The sequence below is a fragment of the Pseudorasbora parva genome, chromosome 2, assembly GCF_024679245.1.
Source record: "Pseudorasbora parva isolate DD20220531a chromosome 2, ASM2467924v1, whole genome shotgun sequence".
Classification (NCBI taxonomy): domain Eukaryota; kingdom Metazoa; phylum Chordata; class Actinopteri; order Cypriniformes; family Gobionidae; genus Pseudorasbora; species Pseudorasbora parva.
The window spans coordinates 23779047-23800425 of NC_090173.1; the positions used below are offsets into that span (position 1 = coordinate 23779047).

The 21379-nt window shown below is 37.9% G+C and overlaps 1 protein-coding gene across 1 annotated transcript in view; it reads right to left on the reverse strand.

Annotated features, from left to right (window-relative positions):
- crhr1 (corticotropin releasing hormone receptor 1) overlaps positions 1 to 21379 on the reverse strand; it is a 234512-nt gene that overhangs the window by 143248 nt on the left and 69885 nt on the right. The window contains exons 3-4 of the mRNA XM_067412726.1: positions 15195 to 15245; positions 12580 to 12699 (exon numbers count right to left, since the gene is read on the reverse strand). Coding sequence (XP_067268827.1) covers positions 12580 to 12699; positions 15195 to 15245 — 171 coding nt within the window. The remainder of the gene's footprint in view (positions 1 to 12579; positions 12700 to 15194; positions 15246 to 21379) is intronic.

Genomic DNA, 21379 nt, shown 5'->3' on the forward strand with positions numbered 1-21379 from the left:
AAGTATTCCATTGTCTATAATCAACTGCAATCAGTGCCTACTTCATATATTTAAATAAAATAAAATCAGAACTAAATTTGTTGAGTAGGGGGAACAAAAGTAAATATATATATATAACATAAAAGCAATGCATACACTCGGTCAAATTACAAATACAAAGAAACATAAGGCTGAAATTAGAAATCTTTTACAATGGATTTGAACAAAATAAGACAATATTTTGCTTTTCAGTGGTCTTTTCCAATACACATATATAAATGCGTGTTTAGACCATTTCCATTTGAATAACTAAGACAGTATATCTTGTAAATGATACATTATACATGCGACAGGTTTTAAACTGATATTGGTTGATGTTTTTATCAGCAGAAGTGTAGTATTTAAGCAGGCTCTGTAGTTTCTGACCCATTCATTGAACTCTATGTACTACATAAAAGACAACATCTGTTGCTAGCTCCAGAGAATTAGAATTAAAAGTTAAAACCATCCAGCTTACACGTGTGTAATTGCTTAAATGCTGCCCCCCCCCCTTCGTATTCATAATTGCCTTCCATCAAAAGGAATTAAAATATAAAATTAAATTAAAACACATTTTCAACCTGTTTAACAATGTTCACAGCCTGTTTTTCTTATTTTCTCAGATTACTGAGACTTATTTCCCCCCACAATTGATCTCCAACAAACCACAAGATGTGGTTGACCTTAAATGTAGTCTTTTGAATATGATAAATCAATGTTAAAGTCAATTGTAATGATTGCACATGTCTTTTCCTTACTGCCAGATTGATAAAATCTACCACGCTGCATTATGTTTAGAAAAGAAGACTCACACAATTAAACAATGATTTTCCATTAAACTAAACACCTCAGTGTCACTTCATTCTATGCAGTCAGCTACATTGAAAATACTTGTGCATTGGTGCAATTAATTAGTTGGAAGATTTTAAATCCCTCAGTAGAAAATGTCAAACTTTGTCAAACTTGTAACACAACAAAGCATTAGTTCAAAAACTGCTATTATACATTTGCAGCAATCATCAATCAGAATTATCTTTCAAATTACTTTACTCCTTTTGATAAACTACCACTTGTTTTTTTTCTTCTCATAGTTTCAATTTGTACAACACATAACAATGCACTTTCATAATTTAGTTAACACTACATGTTTCATTTGCATCTGTCCTCAGTTATTTTAATGTTTACAAGTATAATTTTTCCAACTGATCTTCATAGTTTGTCAACAATATATATAGGTATACCAATAGACTTTTAGTTCCCTTTAAAGGGATAACAGGGTTGCTGACCCCATGGGGAAATGTCTGAGACACATGTAAAATCACAGCAATCATTAGACTACACAGTGCAATGGCATCTCAAGATATTTAAGAAGGTTAGCTGAAAACATGTCATAAGATACATATTGGGCCCTGTTTTAACGATCTGAAACGCAAGTGTCAAAGCGCAAAGTGCAAGTAACTTTGTGGGCGGGTCTCGGCGCTGTTGCTATTTTCCCAGCGGGATAAATGGCTCTTGCGCTCGGCGCAAATCAAAAATGGGTTGGTCTGAAGTAGCTTCATTATTCATAGGTGTGGTTTGGGCGTAATGTGAATAAACCAATCAGAGCGTCATCCAACATTCCCTTTAAAAGCAGGTGCGCATTATTATGGCGTATTTACCAGGCGAACGCCAGGAGCGGTTCACAGCCGAGGAGACTGATGTTCTTGTAAGAGCAGTGAAAGACAGAGAAGTTGTGTTGCATGGGGATGGGAGAAACCCACCCAAAATAGCGTTGGTTAAACAGGCGTCGGTTAAACAGTTTTTTTTTTCTCCAGTTTTTCAGTCGATTTTTTTTCCTGGTTCTTGACGGACAAACCAATTTGTCAGATGTCCTTATATTCATATATGTCTTGCCACTATTGGGCAAACAGGTCTGACCCTTAATTACTACAACTAGCCTGAATAATTTGTAAGCTAGATTTATGCCTATTTTTTCACATCTTCGTGGCACACCACAATGATTTCCGTCATCTCGTGTTAATATTTTTTTAGTGTAACAATTTATGATTTGCAAAAATAACTGTTGCATCTGTGTAGATTACATGAGCAAAGTGTATGCGCGTTGTGCACGCTATACATTATGGTCAAGCATGCGCCCTTAAAATAGCATAATGAACACTGACTTTAGACTAGGTTTTTTCTGGTCAGTGGCGCAATTGTTTAATGGAACAGCAAAATAGCACCAGGGATTGTTTGCGCCGGAACACGCCTCCTTTTTTGCGATGAACTGCCCAGTTCATTCACTAGTTTAGTGGAGGGAAAAGTGCGCTTTGCGCGGGTGCAAAAATTACACTTGCGTCGGTATAAAAAGTCAATTGCGCTGGGTGCAAAATAGGGCCCATTGTCTCAAGGCAGGCATTGGTCAGCATGGCATAATTGGTATTGATGTCCCCATAGCATCAGCAATTGACACAGCATTCAGTGCCCTCTACGGGCATTTGCGATTTGCCTTTAAAGAGCTGGAAAGATTGTAACAACTAATGAATTATTTTTGATGACACAGATCACAAATGCTATAAACTGTAACCAGCCTAAAGAGGTGGAGATGAAACTCACTGCTTTGGATGAGGCTGTTATGTGGTTTCATGAGATTCATGACCATAAAACCATAAAATGTTTTATGTACCATAAAACATTAGATGATGATGATGACCTTGATGCTTCGAAGGGCTATTTAATAGTGGTCCTGCATGATGTTCAAGACTTGCAGAACACAGTCTTGAGCTGGCTAAATGACTTTAAATCATAAATGGAGAATCCAGATGTGGAATCTTCAGATCCTTTTATTAAGAGGAAGGGCCAATGCTTGATTAAGCTGTTAAAATTCCAATGTCTTCTGTAGGCGAGCTATCTACCCAGCTTCAAAATAACACATTTTTTGCTCAACAACAAAAGGAAAGCCTGCATGCAGAGTTTAAATAACAACTTTAGCATGCAGAATTTGAAATAGAAGACCTGTAAAGCTTACTGAAACTCAAAGACGCTGAGATGGAGGAAAACTATCGAAAGGCTGAGCTAACAACAATAAATAACGACTTTTCAATTCCTTTCTCAGGTATCCCATTCCTTAACTTTCATTCCTCGCACTCAGGAAAGAACGAAAATACTTTATGCCAGCTACTAGAGCTGTCAAGGCAACAATATCAATCACACGTCAAATCCATAAATCTACCACCTGGTGACATCATCAAGTTAATAAAGAGACAATGCCAGACCAAGGGAAACTCACTCGACTTCATCAGTACACTGTTGGCCAAGCTAGAGATGCTATCTCACATTGCTTGTACAACCCCAACTCTAGCTTAAACTATGTGGAAGCCATGGCTATTCTGAAGTGATGTTTTAGCAATTTGTATGCAATTTCACAAGCATGGGTTGACAAGGTGCTTAATTACAAAGACATTAAAGACAGGAAGCAGTTGCGATTCACAGACATTCTGTGCAGCTGCTTAGACTTTAAATACAATTATGTGTGAGGAAGAGCTGAAGGCTGGATGTACTTTGCTACAAATTGTAGAAAATCTACATGAAGACATAAACAAAAGATGGCTCACAATAAACTATGAGATCATCAAGTCAGACAAGACATTTACCACAGTTGGATGACATAGTCAGTCTTATTGAATCTGATGTTTCTAAGAGAGCCAATCCTATCTTTGAGAATCTTGCCAATCTTGACTGGCCCTGCCAGTCAAATTTCTCCAGCAAGTTCTAAATACATTCCCAAGTCAAGTTTTAATAAAAAAGGCAGACATTTGCAACAGTGTAAGTTACTAATGAAAATACCACATCAGTCAAGACAACATCACGATTTAAGTGTCCAAAGTGCACTGACGGACACTTTCTGAACCAGAGTCAAGCCTTTAGGGCTCTTTCTGTTCAAGAACGTTTGGCCTTTGTTCAACAAAAGCAACTCTGTCTGAACTGTTTCATGAAAGGTCATTGCAGCACAGTCTGTACTTGCAGCTGAGTATGCAAGGTCCCTGGATGTGGGAAAAAACACAATAGTTAGCTGCACTCCTCCATTATAGCTTCTAACAATGACGGCAATCTACTAATCATGCTACTGTAGGTGAGCCTGCTACTGACCCCCACAAGCTATTTAAGCACATGTAACCAGAAAGTGCATTGAAGTCAGCCAAAAGAAGACTGCACTGGATCTACAAGCTGAAGATGCTCAACAAAGTAACTCATCCGTGATGAAGAGATTGCTTTCTTGGCATCATCTGAACATAAGTCTGGAACACTTAGTCACACAGCATGAAGTGTGCCAGTGACCACATGTGCATGAAATTGCAGATGAAATAAGTTTACCTGATGTTGATCTGGCTGATGAGGTTTACTTGCTAAAAGACCAACCTAACATAATTGCTCCTCGTGAGACACATTGTGGTGTGAACCTCATGCAATTCTAACTGTCCTGAGGTGGACACTCCGTGGACCAAAAGCTGATGGTTCAACATCTATCACTGCCACTCTCTACAACAAGCAGTTGGGAGATTTTGGAAGCTGGATGATCCAGTGCACGTAAACAGTAACTCACAGTCAGTAGTCGATAAGCAAGTTGTGGATTTATGGAACAAGTAAGCAGTCAAAGAGGAACATCATTATACACTACCATTCCCTTTGAAAGAACATCCACCACAACTGCCCAATAATGACACAATAGTCAAACATTAATTACACCTTCTGAAAAAAAAGGCTAAAGAAGGACCCGACTTTGCGTCACAAGTATACAGAAGGCATCAAAGACTCTTTGCTGGAAGGATTTGCAGATGCTGTTTACAATAACAGAGAAGATGGTTGCATGTGGTACCTGCCACATCATTCGGTGCTACACCCACGCAAGCCGGGGAAAGTTTGTATGGGCTTCGATTGTGCAGCACGGTACCAAAGTACTTTGTTGAATGATCACATTTACCAAGGCCCAGACCTTACTAATAAGCTACTAGTAGTTCTTCTCAAGTTTAGGCAAGAAACCATTGCTCTGAATGGGAACATCAAGAGCATGTTTGCCTGAGTCTGAGTGCCATCTGTTGAAAGAGCTGTGCTTCACTTCCTGTGGTGAGAAGAGAACAACTCAGACAAAGCACCTAAGCATTATTGCATGACGACTCCCCTTTTTGGAGGTGTCTGGAGTCCTAGTGCTGCCAATTCCTAGTATCTTGCAATGAGTGGCTGAAGACACTTCTCTGATGACACTGTCATTTTCTCAAGTCGGTACCAACAGAGGAGGTCACCATTAAACTGGCTTCCGAACTACGGAAACTGCTCACCTGTGGAGGCTTTAGATTAACCAAGTGGTTAAGCAATTCAAAGGAAGTAATGAAATCAATACCAGTTGAAGATTGGGCAAAGTCAGTAAAAAACCTGCTCAACCTAGAACGATACTCCAGTTGGCATCAATTGAAAATGGCTCCTGCTATCCTGTCGCGTGTCAAGGCTTTGTTACGCAAGAAAAAGAAGGGTGCATCTCTCCGATCCCATCACTGTAAGTGAGCTCCAACAAGCAGAGTTAGCCAATTACATACAAATTGCCTATTTTGGATCTTCTCAAGCCAAAACCATTTCCCTTCTCAAGCTTAAACTTTTTGAGGATGAAAACCAACTCCATTGTGTGGGAGGCAGAATAACAAATGCCCCTATTCCCTTTGAGACAAAACATCCAGTGATCCTACCTAACAATCATCACATCACCCATCTGATTATTATTCACTACCATCTTTTGATCCATTCAGGTCCAGAGCAAGTACTTGTAGAAATTCGTCAGTGTTTCTGGATTCTGAATGGATGTGCTATCATTAAGCGAACTCTCAAGTCATGCCTAGAGTGTCGCAAATTAAGAGCTAAGCCGCAATCTCACCAAATGGCAGACTTACCTTACTTTAGGGTAACACCAGGTGAGCCTCCATTCACTCGTGTGGGCATAGATTACTTGGTTAAGAAGGCACACAGTGAGCTCAAGAGGTATGGATGTTTGTTTAGACTTGGATGTTGTGCACACTCTCGATACTGACTATTTTATCAACACCTTACAGTGATTTATCGCTAGGAAAGACACCCACAGAAATATGATCAGATAATGGGACTAATATCATTGGTAGAGAGTTGTGGAAAGTCAGGATTTCTGATGACCTGCAACAGAACAATGAAAATGGATCTTCAATCCACCTCCCACATGGGTGGTGTTTAGAAGCGACAAATTTGCACCGTTCATTTAATTTTAAACACTGTCCTGTGTCCACAGCAGGCACCAGATGACAAGGGTTTGGCTACCCTGTTTTGTTGGATTGAGAATATTGACAAAGGTAGACCAATTACTAATCTCTCAGACGACCCATCAGATCCTCTACCACTCACATCAAATCATCTGTTGTTGCTCTGTTCCAGTCCAACTCTACCTCCAGAAGCCTTTGTATAACAAGACCCTTACTGACGCAGATGGCGCCAGGTGCAATATTTGGCCGATGTCTTTTTTTGGTGCAGATGCCTCAAGGAGCACTAGCCTGCACTGCCCCAACCCTAACCCAAATGCCAAAAATGGCTGCAACAACAACAACAAAATCTTCAAGTAGGATACCTTGTGCTCTTTCTGCATGAAAATACATCACATAATCACAAATCACTTAGGTCTGCTTACTCAAGTCTATTCTGGTGCAGATGCACTTGTGCGTACTGTGAACATGAAAACACAGGCAGGGGTCTTCATCTGTCCTGCAGGCAAAATCTGCCTCCTGGAAGCCAGTCTTATCAGTTAAATTAGTTTAACTGAGATTTTCTAAGAGACATCACCCATCCTTTATTGTAATGACCTGTTTGGGAAATTGGGGGCCAGGATGTTGGGTGCTGTGTCTTTAAGGTCATTGTTTCAGTGGGGTCATGTGATTGCCTAGGAAGAGGTGCAGAAAAAAAAAGAACTGAGTGAGAAATGAAAGCTCTAGCATACGTTATGCCAGAAAGATTCAGTGTTATGTTACCTATCACTTTTAGACCTAACGGATAATGTCCTAATTCACAGAGTATAAAAGATGGTCACTTACACATGTCTGAGTTCACAGATGCTGATGCCAACATTAACATCCATCCTCCCCACTGTCAGACACAGACGAGGACACAAAGGGATTAGTGCAAGTGCAAGGTTTATTTACAGAGGTTTCAGACACAGGTGATACTTAATGGGATGGTGACACTCAGACGAAGGACGATGAAGGTGAAGACAATGAAGGTGAAGACGAAGATGATGATGATAATGAAGATGAAGAGGGAACACAGATGAAGGCTTCTAGGCAGGACAGGTAGTCACGGTGGGTTTGGTGCGAAACCAGACAATGGAAGTGAAGGTGAGCCGGGTTTATATAGTGGTGGCCGGTGATGGTACCGAGGTGTTCAGAATGATGGTAATGGGAAATGAGATGGCGTGGCTGTGACAGGGGATTGTGAGGGCGTGACACCCACCACCACCAGGATGGTCCCCATCTATAACCTCCCAGGGGATCGGCTGTGCACCTGCCTTCATCTTCAGGCAGGAAATGCAGAGTCTGTTACCCTCAGGACGTGAGCTAATGACTCTAAATGACTGAATAAAGCTGTGCCAAATAGCCTCTAATTATCATACCATACTAATTATCTAATGAATTATCTAATTATCATATCATACTTGCTGAGCTATCAATAAATGTTTTGTACTTAATCTGGCTTCCAATTTTTTCTGGTAAAACTGAGGGAGAAAGCCATGTTGATCTCAAATGCAGATTTGCTGAACTTTTAACAATTCAAGTTATAACTATAATCTAACAAGCTATTCTATACTCAATTTTAACTTGATTTTCAAAAAAAGGTAGTATTACAATAGCATGTGTCTGACCGTAGCTATATAAAAAAGCATGAAGAACACACAAAAAAATAGCAGCACCAAACTAAATGTATTGATAGCACAACATTTCACTCATAGTCTTTGTCAAGCACACAAAATACCCAATGTTTTTTTTTTGATAGCTATATAAAGCCACAAAAGCATCTTCAATGACAGTGTTTAAAAGTGTTTCTGCCAGACAGTGACAATAGTAACAAGCAATTTTTTTTAATCATCACCAACATCATCATACCATTGTGTTCCTACCTAATTTAAGCTCAAAATTATTCACATTTAATGGGCCTCATTTATGAAACTTTTGTAAATATACAAACAAATTGTTTGTATTAATTTGAAAGTAATTTCCGTATAAAATGGACCTTTACAAAAACTCTCCTCCAAATTCACAAACACTTTGTATACCGGTAGTTAAACGTGTGTATATAAGTGAATTCCAAACATGTGTAAATAAGGAGCGTGTGCACGTTCATTCATAATTAGCATACTCATGAGCTACAAATGCAAATGACGTGTCCAGGAATGCTGTGGACCCTTCTGAACTTCTTTCTCAGGTTTGGCTCCAGTATTTTGCATACATGTTGAAGAGACTAATTGGCAATATGACTAGGAATAATTATAAAATTATCCCAGCTAAAAAAATGTAGCCGGCTAAAAAACGCCTGGTGCTCTTCTAAAAATGGCCAGCTGGTGGCGCTTACAAGCGCTTTGTAAGAGCAGCGTTTTTCCAGCTGAGATACTTAATATCCATGGCAGTTACATGTTACTAGTATCTAATTTTGGATTTTTTTTAAATAAATATAAAAATGCAGTAAAAAGCAATATTAACTTCTCCATTATTGTTGTTCAGTCAAGTGGGACAATTGGTCCGTGTAGTTTTTGTCCCGCTCCTCCTCCACTGTGATTGGATGGCTGGCTAAAAAGTGACGTCTATTACCCAACATTAAACAGTAAAAAAAGAGGGGAAAAAAACAAGGCAAATCAACTCTTGAAATATGATTATGGTAGGCCTACATAGTGCATCAAAATGTAATGCCACGATTTTGCTTAAATTAAAACACAGAACGTTCAAAAGTTTTACGCACCATTTACACGTGGTAGGGAGAAGGTGTAAACTTCTTTCGTACCAACTAGCATTTTGAAAATACGAACATTTTTGTGAATCCAAAAATGTATGTCAGAGCGGCTTTACAAACGATTTACACACATATTCGTTCTGCTCGTGTTTCATGAACAAGGCCCAATGTGAGTACTGCTTTTTAATATAAAATGTAGTTTTTTTGCAATTTGAAGCAATGCATGTTTGTGCAGTTGTGTTATATTTTATATAGTGGTGTGCCATGGGAATTTTTACTTCTCAAAATTAAAAAAAAACTGTTATTAAAAAAAGGTTGGGAAAATCTGCTCTAATCACCCCGTGACAATGGCACCACAAAAATAATCCCCAAAACTATGCCATTCGTTTATGCTGATTTCTGCCGCAAAGACGAATAGAGGGGGGAGGGGGGCAACTTCATGCACAAATGTATAAGTCCATTTAAGAAGGGGTCATAATTACTTTTTTTACAGTACAAACTTGAGCACAAACAAACAGCAGGCTTAATAAAAAAATAAAACTAACGGCACAAATCGAGCACAAATGAATGGCACTGGCTTGGAGCAATTTGCACAGCCTGGGGTGGAGAGTGACGTCCCAGCCCCCGAGTTATATTTGTTATAACTAAAGATGGGAAATAGATAGTGTACATTTTAGCGGCACAAAGCGGCACAAATCGAGCACAAACCAACGATACCGGTTTCTTGCAATTTAGACGAAGTGGGGTGGAGAGTGATGTCACAGCTCCCAAATTATATTTATTATATCTGTGGAAGGAAAATAGTTACAGTGTTTGTTTTAATGGCACAAACCAGCACGAATCGAGCACAAACGAATGGCACCGGTTGGGAGCGATTTCAATGACAAAAAAAAAAAAAAAAGGCACAATATTTGAACCAAACCAGCACAAATATTTGTTTTTGTGGCACCAATCAGCACAGAGGAATGGTATAGTTTGGGGGATTATTTCATTTTATGGGGTGCCAACTTCATAAAGGTACTCTAATCTACTGACAGAAAGGGCCATTCAAAACCATTCTGGGCTGGATTTCCTGAAACCTTCTTAACACTACGTCATTCTTAAGTTATACCTTAAGGTATCCCTTAACGTTATTATGTGTTTCCTGAAACGATCTTAGTTAAGGATACCTTCTTTAAGTCATACTTTCGTAAGGTTGGTCTGGACCACTCTTAGCTATACCTTATCACTATTAACAGTTAATTCCACTAGTGGCCACCACTGTGAAAAAAGCTTCTTTACATGCCATTCTATACGAATATAATTCTGAAGTTGTAATATACACCCACTGTTCAATTAGGCTAGTTGAATTGTTTTGTTGTTGTTTTTGCTTGTTTGTTTTTTTTATGCAAGGATTAAAATTGTCATAAAAAATGTCATTACAAATACTAGCCTAATAAGAATAAAAAAAAAAAAGTTGTATAAGACAGGTTGGGAGCTGGGTCTATACTACGCAAGTTATGATTCACTTGTTACTTTCATTTTGATATTTTAGCGCGGATGTATACCAAGCCGAATTGCACTGCAAGGGGCGAGAACGCGTCTTCGAACCTGTGTATATGCCTACTGTGAAATTACCACCACATCAAACGTGACATGCTAACATGGATGCCGCTATGAAGCCGCCGGGATTGCTTCAGGGAAAATTTATTTTTAAGAAGCTTTCCAATGGAAACCTCGACAAGACTAAGGTTGAATTGGCTTACTGTAGGATTGGCTTACTGTACTGTAGGCAGAATTGGCTTACTGTAGGATCTTCACTGGACTGTTTACATGAGACGTTATATAAACCGATCTGGGGTTTACGTGTGCTGACCATAGACCGCTGACTTTCATTTGGAATCAGCAGTGATGGGAATAACGGCGTTAATGATAAACGGCATAATTGTTTCCCCTGTAACAACACCGTTACCGTTACGGAGAATAAAATGCGGCGTTACTATAATTGAGCTCTCTGAAGTGGTTTTCATCCGAACAGGCATGCTCTCTGTCAGCGGACCTGCAGCTGTCTCTCTGTGTGTGTGTGTGTGTGTGTGTGTGTGTGTGTGTGTGTGTGTGTGTGTGTGTGTGTGTGTGTGTGTGTGTGTGAGAGAGAGTGTGCGTGCGTGTTGGGGGGTGGGTGCTGTACACATAACTGCTTATGATAGGTGGGTGGAAAACAACCACAACTGATAATGATTCATGACTGGCTTAGGTAGACACACACATGCGCACATGCAACCAACGACCACGAGCCAGAGCAATTTGCTCACATTCATTAATATTCACTTGTGTGTGCTTATATAATATACTATTTATATTATACTGTGATAGTATTAAAACACTTTAGTAATTGTATTTGTACTAACATGAATACAATAATAATACTAAATTCCAACATAAAAAAATATGCACAGATAAAATGATAAACTCTTATTTTTTTCTTTCGCTCATTTAAATACACACATATTCCATTCCATTGTGGAATAAAAACCAGAGAAAAGCTGATATAAGAGCACAGACTTTGTGCAGTGCACTGTGAATATTCCTGATTTGCACTGAACACTGCCTGAAGCTCTACAATGTGCTGCTGCCACAGGACTTTAAAACAAAATCAATCATGCTATCAGCTCCAGTGAATCTTAATACACTAAATAACTAAAACAGCATCTATGGGTGTTGAGACATTCCTTAATGTGTATGAAACGAGATTATCAATCTTTTTTTCTTTTCTTTTTTTTAAATAAAAAAACCCCTGTCATTTTGTTTTTAGTTTCACAAAGAACCCAGTGTTAAATGAACAGTGGATGCAGTTTGTTTTTCGAGGGCAGTTGTTCATGTGTGTTAGTTTGTAATGAGATATGAAGGATGCAATACTACTCTATAGGTACTCAAGATAAACATGAGATTTATCTTGAGAGGAGCAGTTTAATATTTGTCTCTGAGGGATACTGTAACCCTTTTTTCACAGCAGTATGACTCTCTCATTACAGCTAGCACACACACACACACACACACACACACACACACACACACACACACACACACACACACACACACACACACACACACACACCTTCCTCCTTTACCAAAGAAGATACGGTCAGTACACTCACATTGGCAGAACAATTAGTGAGCTTGTTAGCAATGGTAAAACGTAACTTGGTAGCGTGCAAGAGTTCAAAAACTGACCCACATGCAGCATAACACACGCAAGCCAATTTGGCAGGGACACACACGCTCTCTCCCTCTTTCCCACACACACACAGGCATGAATTTAAAAGCTTATGTACTGTAGCTCTCAGCTTTCGGCTCGGTTGCGACGCTCAGACTGCTGCCATTCCTATCAAGAAGTGGCAGATGTATACATTACTTCCCGGAAGACCTGGCATTGTTTGAAGTTCAACAACCTCGGCTTGGCGAGAATATGAGTGGAGCGACTAGGTCTTTTATGAAACGTATTTAAACAGCTTGTGCTGTCGTAAACAAGAGCAGACGGCGCTGTCCAGACGGGACGAGCGTGAAGGAGTGATTCAATGTGAGATGCTTGGCACTTACTGGTGGTGTTGTATCGGACCCCGAGGAAAGTCTCTGGACAGGGTCGGGATACCACTTCTCCAGCACTGCTCCTGGGCCAGCATGTCCCAATGCCATCAATCGAAGTGTTACAAAACAAACCTAAAAGACAGATGGAGGAAGAGAAAGAAAGGAGGCTTTGAGGTTGAAACAGGCATTATATTAGGCATGTATATATTAGGCAATATATATATTAAAAGACATGTTAAACATGCTTCAAAAATGTGCTTCATGGGCTAAGCTAATTGATTTTATTCAAGTAAATAATAAATAAATAAATAAATAAATAAATAAATAAATAAATAAATAAATAAATAAATAAATAAATAAATAAATAAATAAATAAATATCACAGATTTAATATTATTTTAATGTTCACAGTCTAAAAGCCTATTCACACGAACAACGCTATAAGTGTCAATTCCACTAGTTGACAACATTTTGTTAATTGTAAGTACTTGCTGCTTTAACATTAGAACGATAATTAAACTTTATAGCTACAGTTATCATCCTTGGTTTTATTGGCTTTAAATCATCCCCTTTCTCATATGTAACGGGTAAGTCTGATTCATTAACAATAGTGAACGGTTCACTGATTTACTTGTGCGGCATTTAACTTTTATAGTAGGGTGACTAAACGTCCTGTATTTTTTAATATAACAATTTTCTATCCACTCAGAGGCCTATATCGTGTATATCACATCCTATATCACAGCCTATATCGTGTAATGGCTGCCAATGCCCGCCGTTCAAAGTTTAATGACAGTAATTTTCAGTTTACGTTTCTCTTATAAAATAACCTTTTTATCATAGCAAAATGTCGTTCCCAACTAAATTAGATAAGTGGAAAGCCAGTCGATTAATTAAATAAGCTATTTCCTCATAAAAATGGTTAATTCAGTGAAGACTCTTCTCCATTGACATCCATTAAAAATGGCCTCTTGTCTCCTTATATGTACCTACACAGCCTTAGCATTAGCATTAGCCATTACACTTTTTGGCTAAAGGTTGCAGGCTTACCTTCTAATGGCTTTGGTCTAGTTAACTCATTTTTAAAAAAGTAGCTTGACAGTAGTTGGACTAAGTTAAGTTCTAAGTGCACTCTAAAAAATTCTAGGTAAAAAACAACCCAATGTTTTGGGTTAAAACATTATGTCAAATTTAGTTATGTCAAATCATTTAGTCAAATATGGACTAACCCAGCAATTTTGTTGTTTTAACCCAGCAATTGGGTTGTCTTAAGCAAATATTTAGCCCAACCGCAGGATTAAAACAACCCAATTGCTAGGTTAGTCCATATTTGACCCATCGTTGGGGTTAAAACAACCCAGCTTTTTTAGAGTGCAGCTTTTAACATGACACGCTATATTTACACAAAAAGAAAAACCCTGCTCATTAGCAGAAATATTCTCTGACATAGAGTCCTGTCCTGTCCTGTTCTATGCAATTAATGTCAATAAAAGTGCCAATAGGAAAGACGAATGTTGAAATATAATCCTAAGTATTTTAAACAGAGCTGAACGTGTCTCACCGGTAGCTAAAGTGAAAGCATAATCTGATCATATTAAACAAAACTTGGAAGATAATGTGTAGAGCTTTGTGAATGACTGGCGTTACGGCATTTGCTGAAATCTGCTGAGCTTTCCACTACGCACACACAATCCATACCGGCCATTTTAAATTGAGTCAGTCAACTCCAAATGTTTCCTATTACATTCGCAGGAGATGATTTAACACTGATTATTTTCTATGTGGTATCTTGGCAATGATCGAGAAATGTTATTCTTTAGAAATTGGAAAGTAAACATATTCTGTGGCATAAGCACTTAAGGCTGTTAGTGGTTATGGCTGCATGGGAGACACGTGGGATTCTTGAGGCTGGTTTAAATTGAATATCTTTTTTATCTGTCTTTATCTCTATGGCTTTTTTTCTTTGTGTTTGTATTAGCTGCAGGGCACACTTGTATCATCAGAATTCTTCTTTCTTTCAGGCCTCTTTTCCAGAATTTAGAGTTTTTCCACACATTTTTCTTTTAATCAAAACAGATCTCTTGGGCCCAGTGGAGATTAAAACGTGTTTTTTAGTCCTTAATCCTCCCTGGAGACTTTCACATATATGTCTTAATCCACTGCATTGGGGATAATAAAAAAAAAAAATCACAGAAAGAAAATACATTTGGCTAATAGAGGATCTAAACATCATCTGAGAGACCATCTGTTTGACCAACCAATGGCAGACATCCATAATACATAAATACAGGTACTTATGTTTTACTTATTTTTGGGAAACCTGTTTTAAAGCAGGTTGTTTTATTTTCTCCCAGTTCTGTCTGGTTATGCTGTTGGCACAGAAATGACACACTCCCACCTTTCAAATTCTGATTTTATCTGATTTTGATTTTGATTATTTATTAGTAAAAACAGAATCCCTAGTGCATGGTATTAGGGCCAAATTTACTGCAGGGTCTAAAGTAATTTCACATGCTCAAAGCCTACACTTAATATTTTCTTGGAAATATCACAGTCATGAACACTGGCTGTAACACAGTGTTTCTGTTTCCGTTAACAGATTGTAAATACCTGAGGTGTAAACTGACCTGTAGAGTTGGTGGGACTAGACGTCTGGTTCCACAAGATCAAAGTGCGAGCTGAGAAAAGAAAAGAAAACAATTGACCTCTTAGCTGCACTGTATGGGGTCATGTTCTTTCCTGAAATGTGACTTTTAAATGTGAATTTAAAAATGTAATTTAACTTTAAAAATTCAATTAAAATATACATACATGCATAAATTAAAACATTTTTTATAAAATAAAAACATATTTTAAATGAAATAAAAAGTAAGATAAATATATTAAGGGTCACAACAATTTTTCCTCTGCAGAAATCATGGGCGTCGGAACCACCCACTTTTTAAGACCAATGATATTGGACCCACACACTTTTACCGTCTATAATTCTGTTCACTTACCTCTAACCAATAAACACTTCTTTATTAAACACATGTTAGATGCTTTATTTCAAATTCATTCATATTTTTAAACATTTTCTTAATTTTTATTGAGAAAAAACAAAACAAAAAAAAAAACGTTCCGATCTGATATGTGATAGGAAAAGGGAGTAGAGCGAGTTGGGCAAAAGGCGGATTTGCGTCAAAACTTTCTGCCATGCATCTTACCCCTACAATATTGCCACTATAAATAATTTGGTGACTTTTTTGGTGGGTTTTTTTGGACTTTTTTAGTCATTTTTCTAGCCCAACCACACTGTAAAAAAAAGTGACTGATCACATCTAAATTTTTCCGTTGTTTGAATTGAATTTCTGTGAATTAAATTGCATCCATTCACAGAATTTCAATTCGGCCAACTGAAAAAATTAGATGTGAATAGAAAATTTTCAATTGGAGACATTGTTTAAAAAAAAAAAAAAAAAATTAGAGTGCAGTAAACAGTAAATGTCGTGGACCATTTGCACTACTCCAGTAAAAATTTCTGGAGGACCCGCCCGTGTTTTTCATCCATGGAAGAAATAGAGCTTCTTACACACAATACTATACAGAACTGAAAGAATCCAAAATAATCAAAGATATTTTGATATTTTTCTTTGAACAAAGACATTTGTTTTACTGTGTTTCACCCCCCTCTCTCTTATCAGTGGGGCTGTTTGGGATTCCTAAAGACAAAGAGATGTTGAGGGCCTGTAGGCCAAATGGTGCCACACCTGTAGTACAGTGGGGGAAGTCTGGTCTGACTGGTCAGTTTGAATGTCTCAGGGTTTCAGTCACATGGTCAAGGGATGTATAAAAGAAGATTGCAACTGTTGCTCGAGGTCTTCCTTTTCTCTGGGTCTTCTTCCTCTGAAGGTCTTTCTCTTTTTCTCTGGAGGTCTCTTTCCTCTGACGCTGTCTTTTTCTCTGGCTGTCTCTTCTAGGGCCTTCTTTGGCTCTTCTCTTTTTCTCTCTCTTTCTATCTCTCTCTATCTCTCCCTATCTCTCCCTATTTCTCAGGTAACATTCTATATATGCTGGGTACGATTAATGGTATAAGTTTTATCATCGCATTCATCTATTTTGTAACTATTTTAAGTGTAACCATAACCGGATTTTGTCATTAAATTCTTTCAATTATAAATGATTTGCTAACTAGTTTTGGTTTGGTATTGACTTTGAAGTGCTCCCTATTGCAATACAATATAGTCACATTAAAGCAACGCTCTCCCACATATTTTGCTATTGTAACTGCGCTTATTTCCGTCGTTGGTATAAGTTGCAGTGGGTGGTTATAGACAAGAAATGTACAGTTTTCTACCATCACGCTGATAACGTTTCTTTAGTCGTTCGGCAACCCTGCAGTCAGAACCACTGTAGGCGATCCACCCTTACAGATGGTGCCGAAACCCGGGATCCCTTGCAGTGAATTTTCTGAAATTCATCAGAATGAGGACATTTTTCCACAATTGATCTTGTGTTTGGATTAAAGCTGGCCTTCTGACTAAGGATTGGGTAAGTCTGTTTTCATTGTTTTTGAATTGCATGAAACAGAACTTCATCCAAGAAGAAGGTTTTAAACAGCTTCAATAGTCCCATTACTGTACAATCCGAGAATATTCAGAATATCAACTCGGGATGGAAGGGAACATTTTTGATAAAAGTGAGATATTGTTTGCTTTATGGAGCGAAAAAGTTGAGCCTACCTTGTCCAAACTTAAGAAAGAGTATATTGGAATCAACAGTTCAGATGATGAAATGCTTAGATGGTGGGACATAATTGGCAAACACCAAAAGAAATCAAAACATGGTGAAATAATTGAGGCTTTAAACTTCATAAGTTGTAAAAGGCTACATAATGTTGTGACACCATTTCTATTATCAAGTCTAGAGGCTAAATGTAAAGCAATTGATTCTAAAAATGCTGAAGCAGAAAAGTCTGAGGCAAAGATTCAATATCTTCAAGCACAGCTAGATAAATTACTAGCTGATCAGTTAGCCCTGACTGAGAAGTGTAAAAATCACAAGGAGACCATTGCAGATCTCAAGGCTAAGCTAATAGCTAAAAAGTCCATGCATCCCAAAACGCTTAACAGCGATGGGACTAAAACGCATGTTCACTTCTTAGATGAGGTGACTTGCTCTAATGAATCTGAAACGTTTAGTTCAGAAAATGCATGTGCAACTCAAGGAAGTGTGCCTATTTCAGTTCTTAAGGTGATGCAGCACCGCAATAGCGCAGAGTCATGTACCAGTACGCTTCGTGTTCAAGCATTAGAGAGTCATAAAAATCCTCAAACTCCAGGAGAACATAGCAGTCAAACCCATGGCAAAGAGAACAGGCTTTGCAGTTCCTGTCAGAAAATAGGCCATTCAGAGGTAAAATGCTGGTCACTGGGCCGAGGTCGACCTCCGCCTTACTTTCAGAAAGATAGGAAATTCCTTTCTAAGGGCAAAGATTATCGCTCATTTGCAGGTAAAACTCTCAGTGAGTTAACTGCATTGTTCATGCAAGGGCTTCAGCTATTAACCTCACTGGCTAGTGGGCTAGCAGCCTAACAGCAGTGAGTTTAATAGTTAAACATCCAAATTGCAATGATCCTGTTTGTATTTTCAAATTTGTAATTGTACCAACGCATTGTGCGCATTGAAAACACATTATAGTTGTTTGTGTTAACACACATAGACTAGTTACGTTTATTCTTTAAAACACATGATTGCTTTACTGTAAGTGTTGTATGAAACACTTAGGATAAAGGTTGTAGATGCTATGCATTCTAGACCATGTATCTTGTGAAAATTGGAATAACTTTAGTACTTGAATTGTAAAGCAATTTTAAGTTTCATGTGTTTCTATGTTGAGTTTGTTTGTCTCCTAAGTGGAAAACTCTGCTATTTTTCATATAGCTGAAGTGAAACCATGTACAGGAGCATAGAATTGCCATTTTGGCTACAGTGTAATTTACAATTGCATTAACCATGAAAATGCTTTCATCACAGCAGGATTCAGTCACTCTGACTTTTGCACTTTATCATGCTCCTTAACTCAAACATTGGTGGGGGATATGTTGAGCCAACCACACCTCACTCACATTCTCAGCTGGCTGCCTGTTCAACAGGACCAAATTTACATCACAATTGTAAACCCTCCTCACCATGTTTGGGGCATGATACACACATAGCCACAGCTAAATGCATTCACATAGATTTGATCTTCACACACAAAGTCAAATCTATATCTGCCTCATAAAAAATTATTTACATCTAGACTGTATTATAACTGTGAATTTCTTCCAGTTATTGTTTGTTTTGTTTTTCTTTGATTTACTAATTCAGTTAGTTATTATTTGTCTCACCAAGTTAAATATCAAAATTTACGTTAGTATTTCTCATTCTTACCTAAGTGCAAACATTTATTTTATCATTGTATTGTAACAATGAATTTGATTTGAATCATTTCTGAAACTTATTTGATTATTTGTATTTTGTCCATTTGACTTGCAACAATGTTTTTGATTTTGAACTTTTTTGATTATTTGAATTTTGTCCATTTGACTTGCAACAATGTTTTAGGACATCCATTCAATTGAATCTCTGTATTTGGTTACACTGAATACTTTGTTGATACTCTTCATGAAAAAAGGGTTTAAAACCAGCAATGATTGTTGTTTTGTTATAATGTAAATTATTTTTAATGTTTCCAGAAACAATGTAAGAGCTTGTGAGATCTTCTTTTATTCTCAACCTTGACCACTTTATTAAGTATATCGATTTAATGGCTTATTGCCAGAGACCATTTGAATCTGACCATATCAAACTTCTGACCAATGACAAATGCCATGTATGCTTTTGCTCTTTGTTGTGCTATATGTTCTTTTAATCACAGGATACCTGCTGGACAAGATCACATCCTGTGTCCTCAGGAAGAGGGACAAGCGTTTGCTCTAACCTTCAGTGACTGTTCTCTCGAGGTGTGAGGTATTCAATGGACGTTTTGCATATCAAAGAAGGATGCAACACCATTTGATGGAGCCTTCCCTTTGCAGGACTGCAATGAGAACAAAGACCGAACTGGCAAACTGCTTTTGAAACATTTCTGGGCGACAAGTCTGAAGATGACATCTACACACAACTGGAAGAATGTCTTTGTGTTCTGTGTCACCTCTGGACACTTTATGAGCGTGGCCAAAGATGCCATGGGAGGACTGAAAGAATCCAAAATAATCAAAGATATTTTGATATTTTTCTTTGAACAAAGACATTTGTTTTACTGTGTTTCACCCCCCTCTCTCTTATCAGTGGGGCTGTTTGGGATTCCTAAAGACAAAGAGATGTTGAGGGCCTGTAGGCCAAATGGTGCCACACCTGTAGTACAGTGGGGGAAGTCTGGTCTGACTGGTCAGTTTGAATGTCTCAGGGTTTCAGTCACATGGTCAAGGGATGTATAAAAGAAGATTGCAACTGTTGCTCGAGGTCTTCCTTTTCTCTGGGTCTTCTTCCTCTGAAGGTCTTTCTCTTTTTCTCTGGAGGTCTCTTTCCTCTGACGCTGTCTTTTTCTCTGGCTGTCTCTTCTAGGGCCTTCTTTGGCTCTTCTCTTTTTCTCTCTCTTTCTATCTCTCTCTATCTCTCCCTATCTCTCCCTATTTCTCAGGTAACATTCTATATATGCTGGGTACGATTAATGGTATAAGTTTTATCATCGCATTCATCTATTTTGTAACTATTTTAAGTGTAACCATAACCGGATTTTGTCATTAAATTCTTTCAATTATAAATGATTTGCTAACTAGTTTTGGTTTGGTATTGACTTTGAAGTGCTCCCTATTGCAATACAATATAGTCACATTAAAGCAACGCTCTCCCACATATTTTGCTATTGTAACTGCGCTTATTTCCGTCGTTGGTATAAGTTGCAGTGGGTGGTTATAGACAAGAAATGTACAGTTTTCTACCATCACGCTGATAACGTTTCTTTAGTCGTTCGGCAACCCTGCAGTCAGAACCACTGTAGGCGATCCACCCTTACAGAACATTTCTCAATGAATAGGTTTAATGACTTGCAAAGTCTTATATTGCTCGATGACTGTTGGATGATGACAATCCTTACTGAAAGTGTGACATTTACAAACACTCCCACATTCTCTTGTTCTTTCATCGCAACACAAACTGCCTTCAGATTTAATTTACAACACATACTTCTTGGTTTCTCACTGACAAAGGATCAAAGCCTGCAGATGTCCCTATGTAAATAAAACAGCGTATACGAAAAGTTGATCTTGCAGGTTGGGCTATTTGTAATCTAATCTAATCTAATCTAATCTAATCTAATCTAATCTAATCTAATCTAATCTAATCTAATCTAATCTTTCAATATTCTTTCTGCAGGTTACATCATTAAACTAGAAGGTGTCAATAAGTATTTACGAGTGAGTCATTGAATCATTTACAACTGATTCATTCTATTACACTAATTCTGAATTCAGAACCACATACAATTATACTTACTCATTCTACTTTTACCATATATTTCAATTGCAAAAATTGTAAGAGTAGTATGCTAGTATACATTTCCGAATTCAGCATAATTGTTTCAGCCCGTGTTCTCCTGGTCTGCAAAATTAATAATTGTAAAAATGTAAATGAATAAATGTGACACTTGAACACATAACCAGTCATAAGTTGCACATGTATATATGTGGCAATAGACAATAATACATTGCAATTGATTTTTCTTTTATGCCAAAAATCATTAGCATAACACTTTAGATTACGGCCCGGAAAGTACTGCATAATTGAA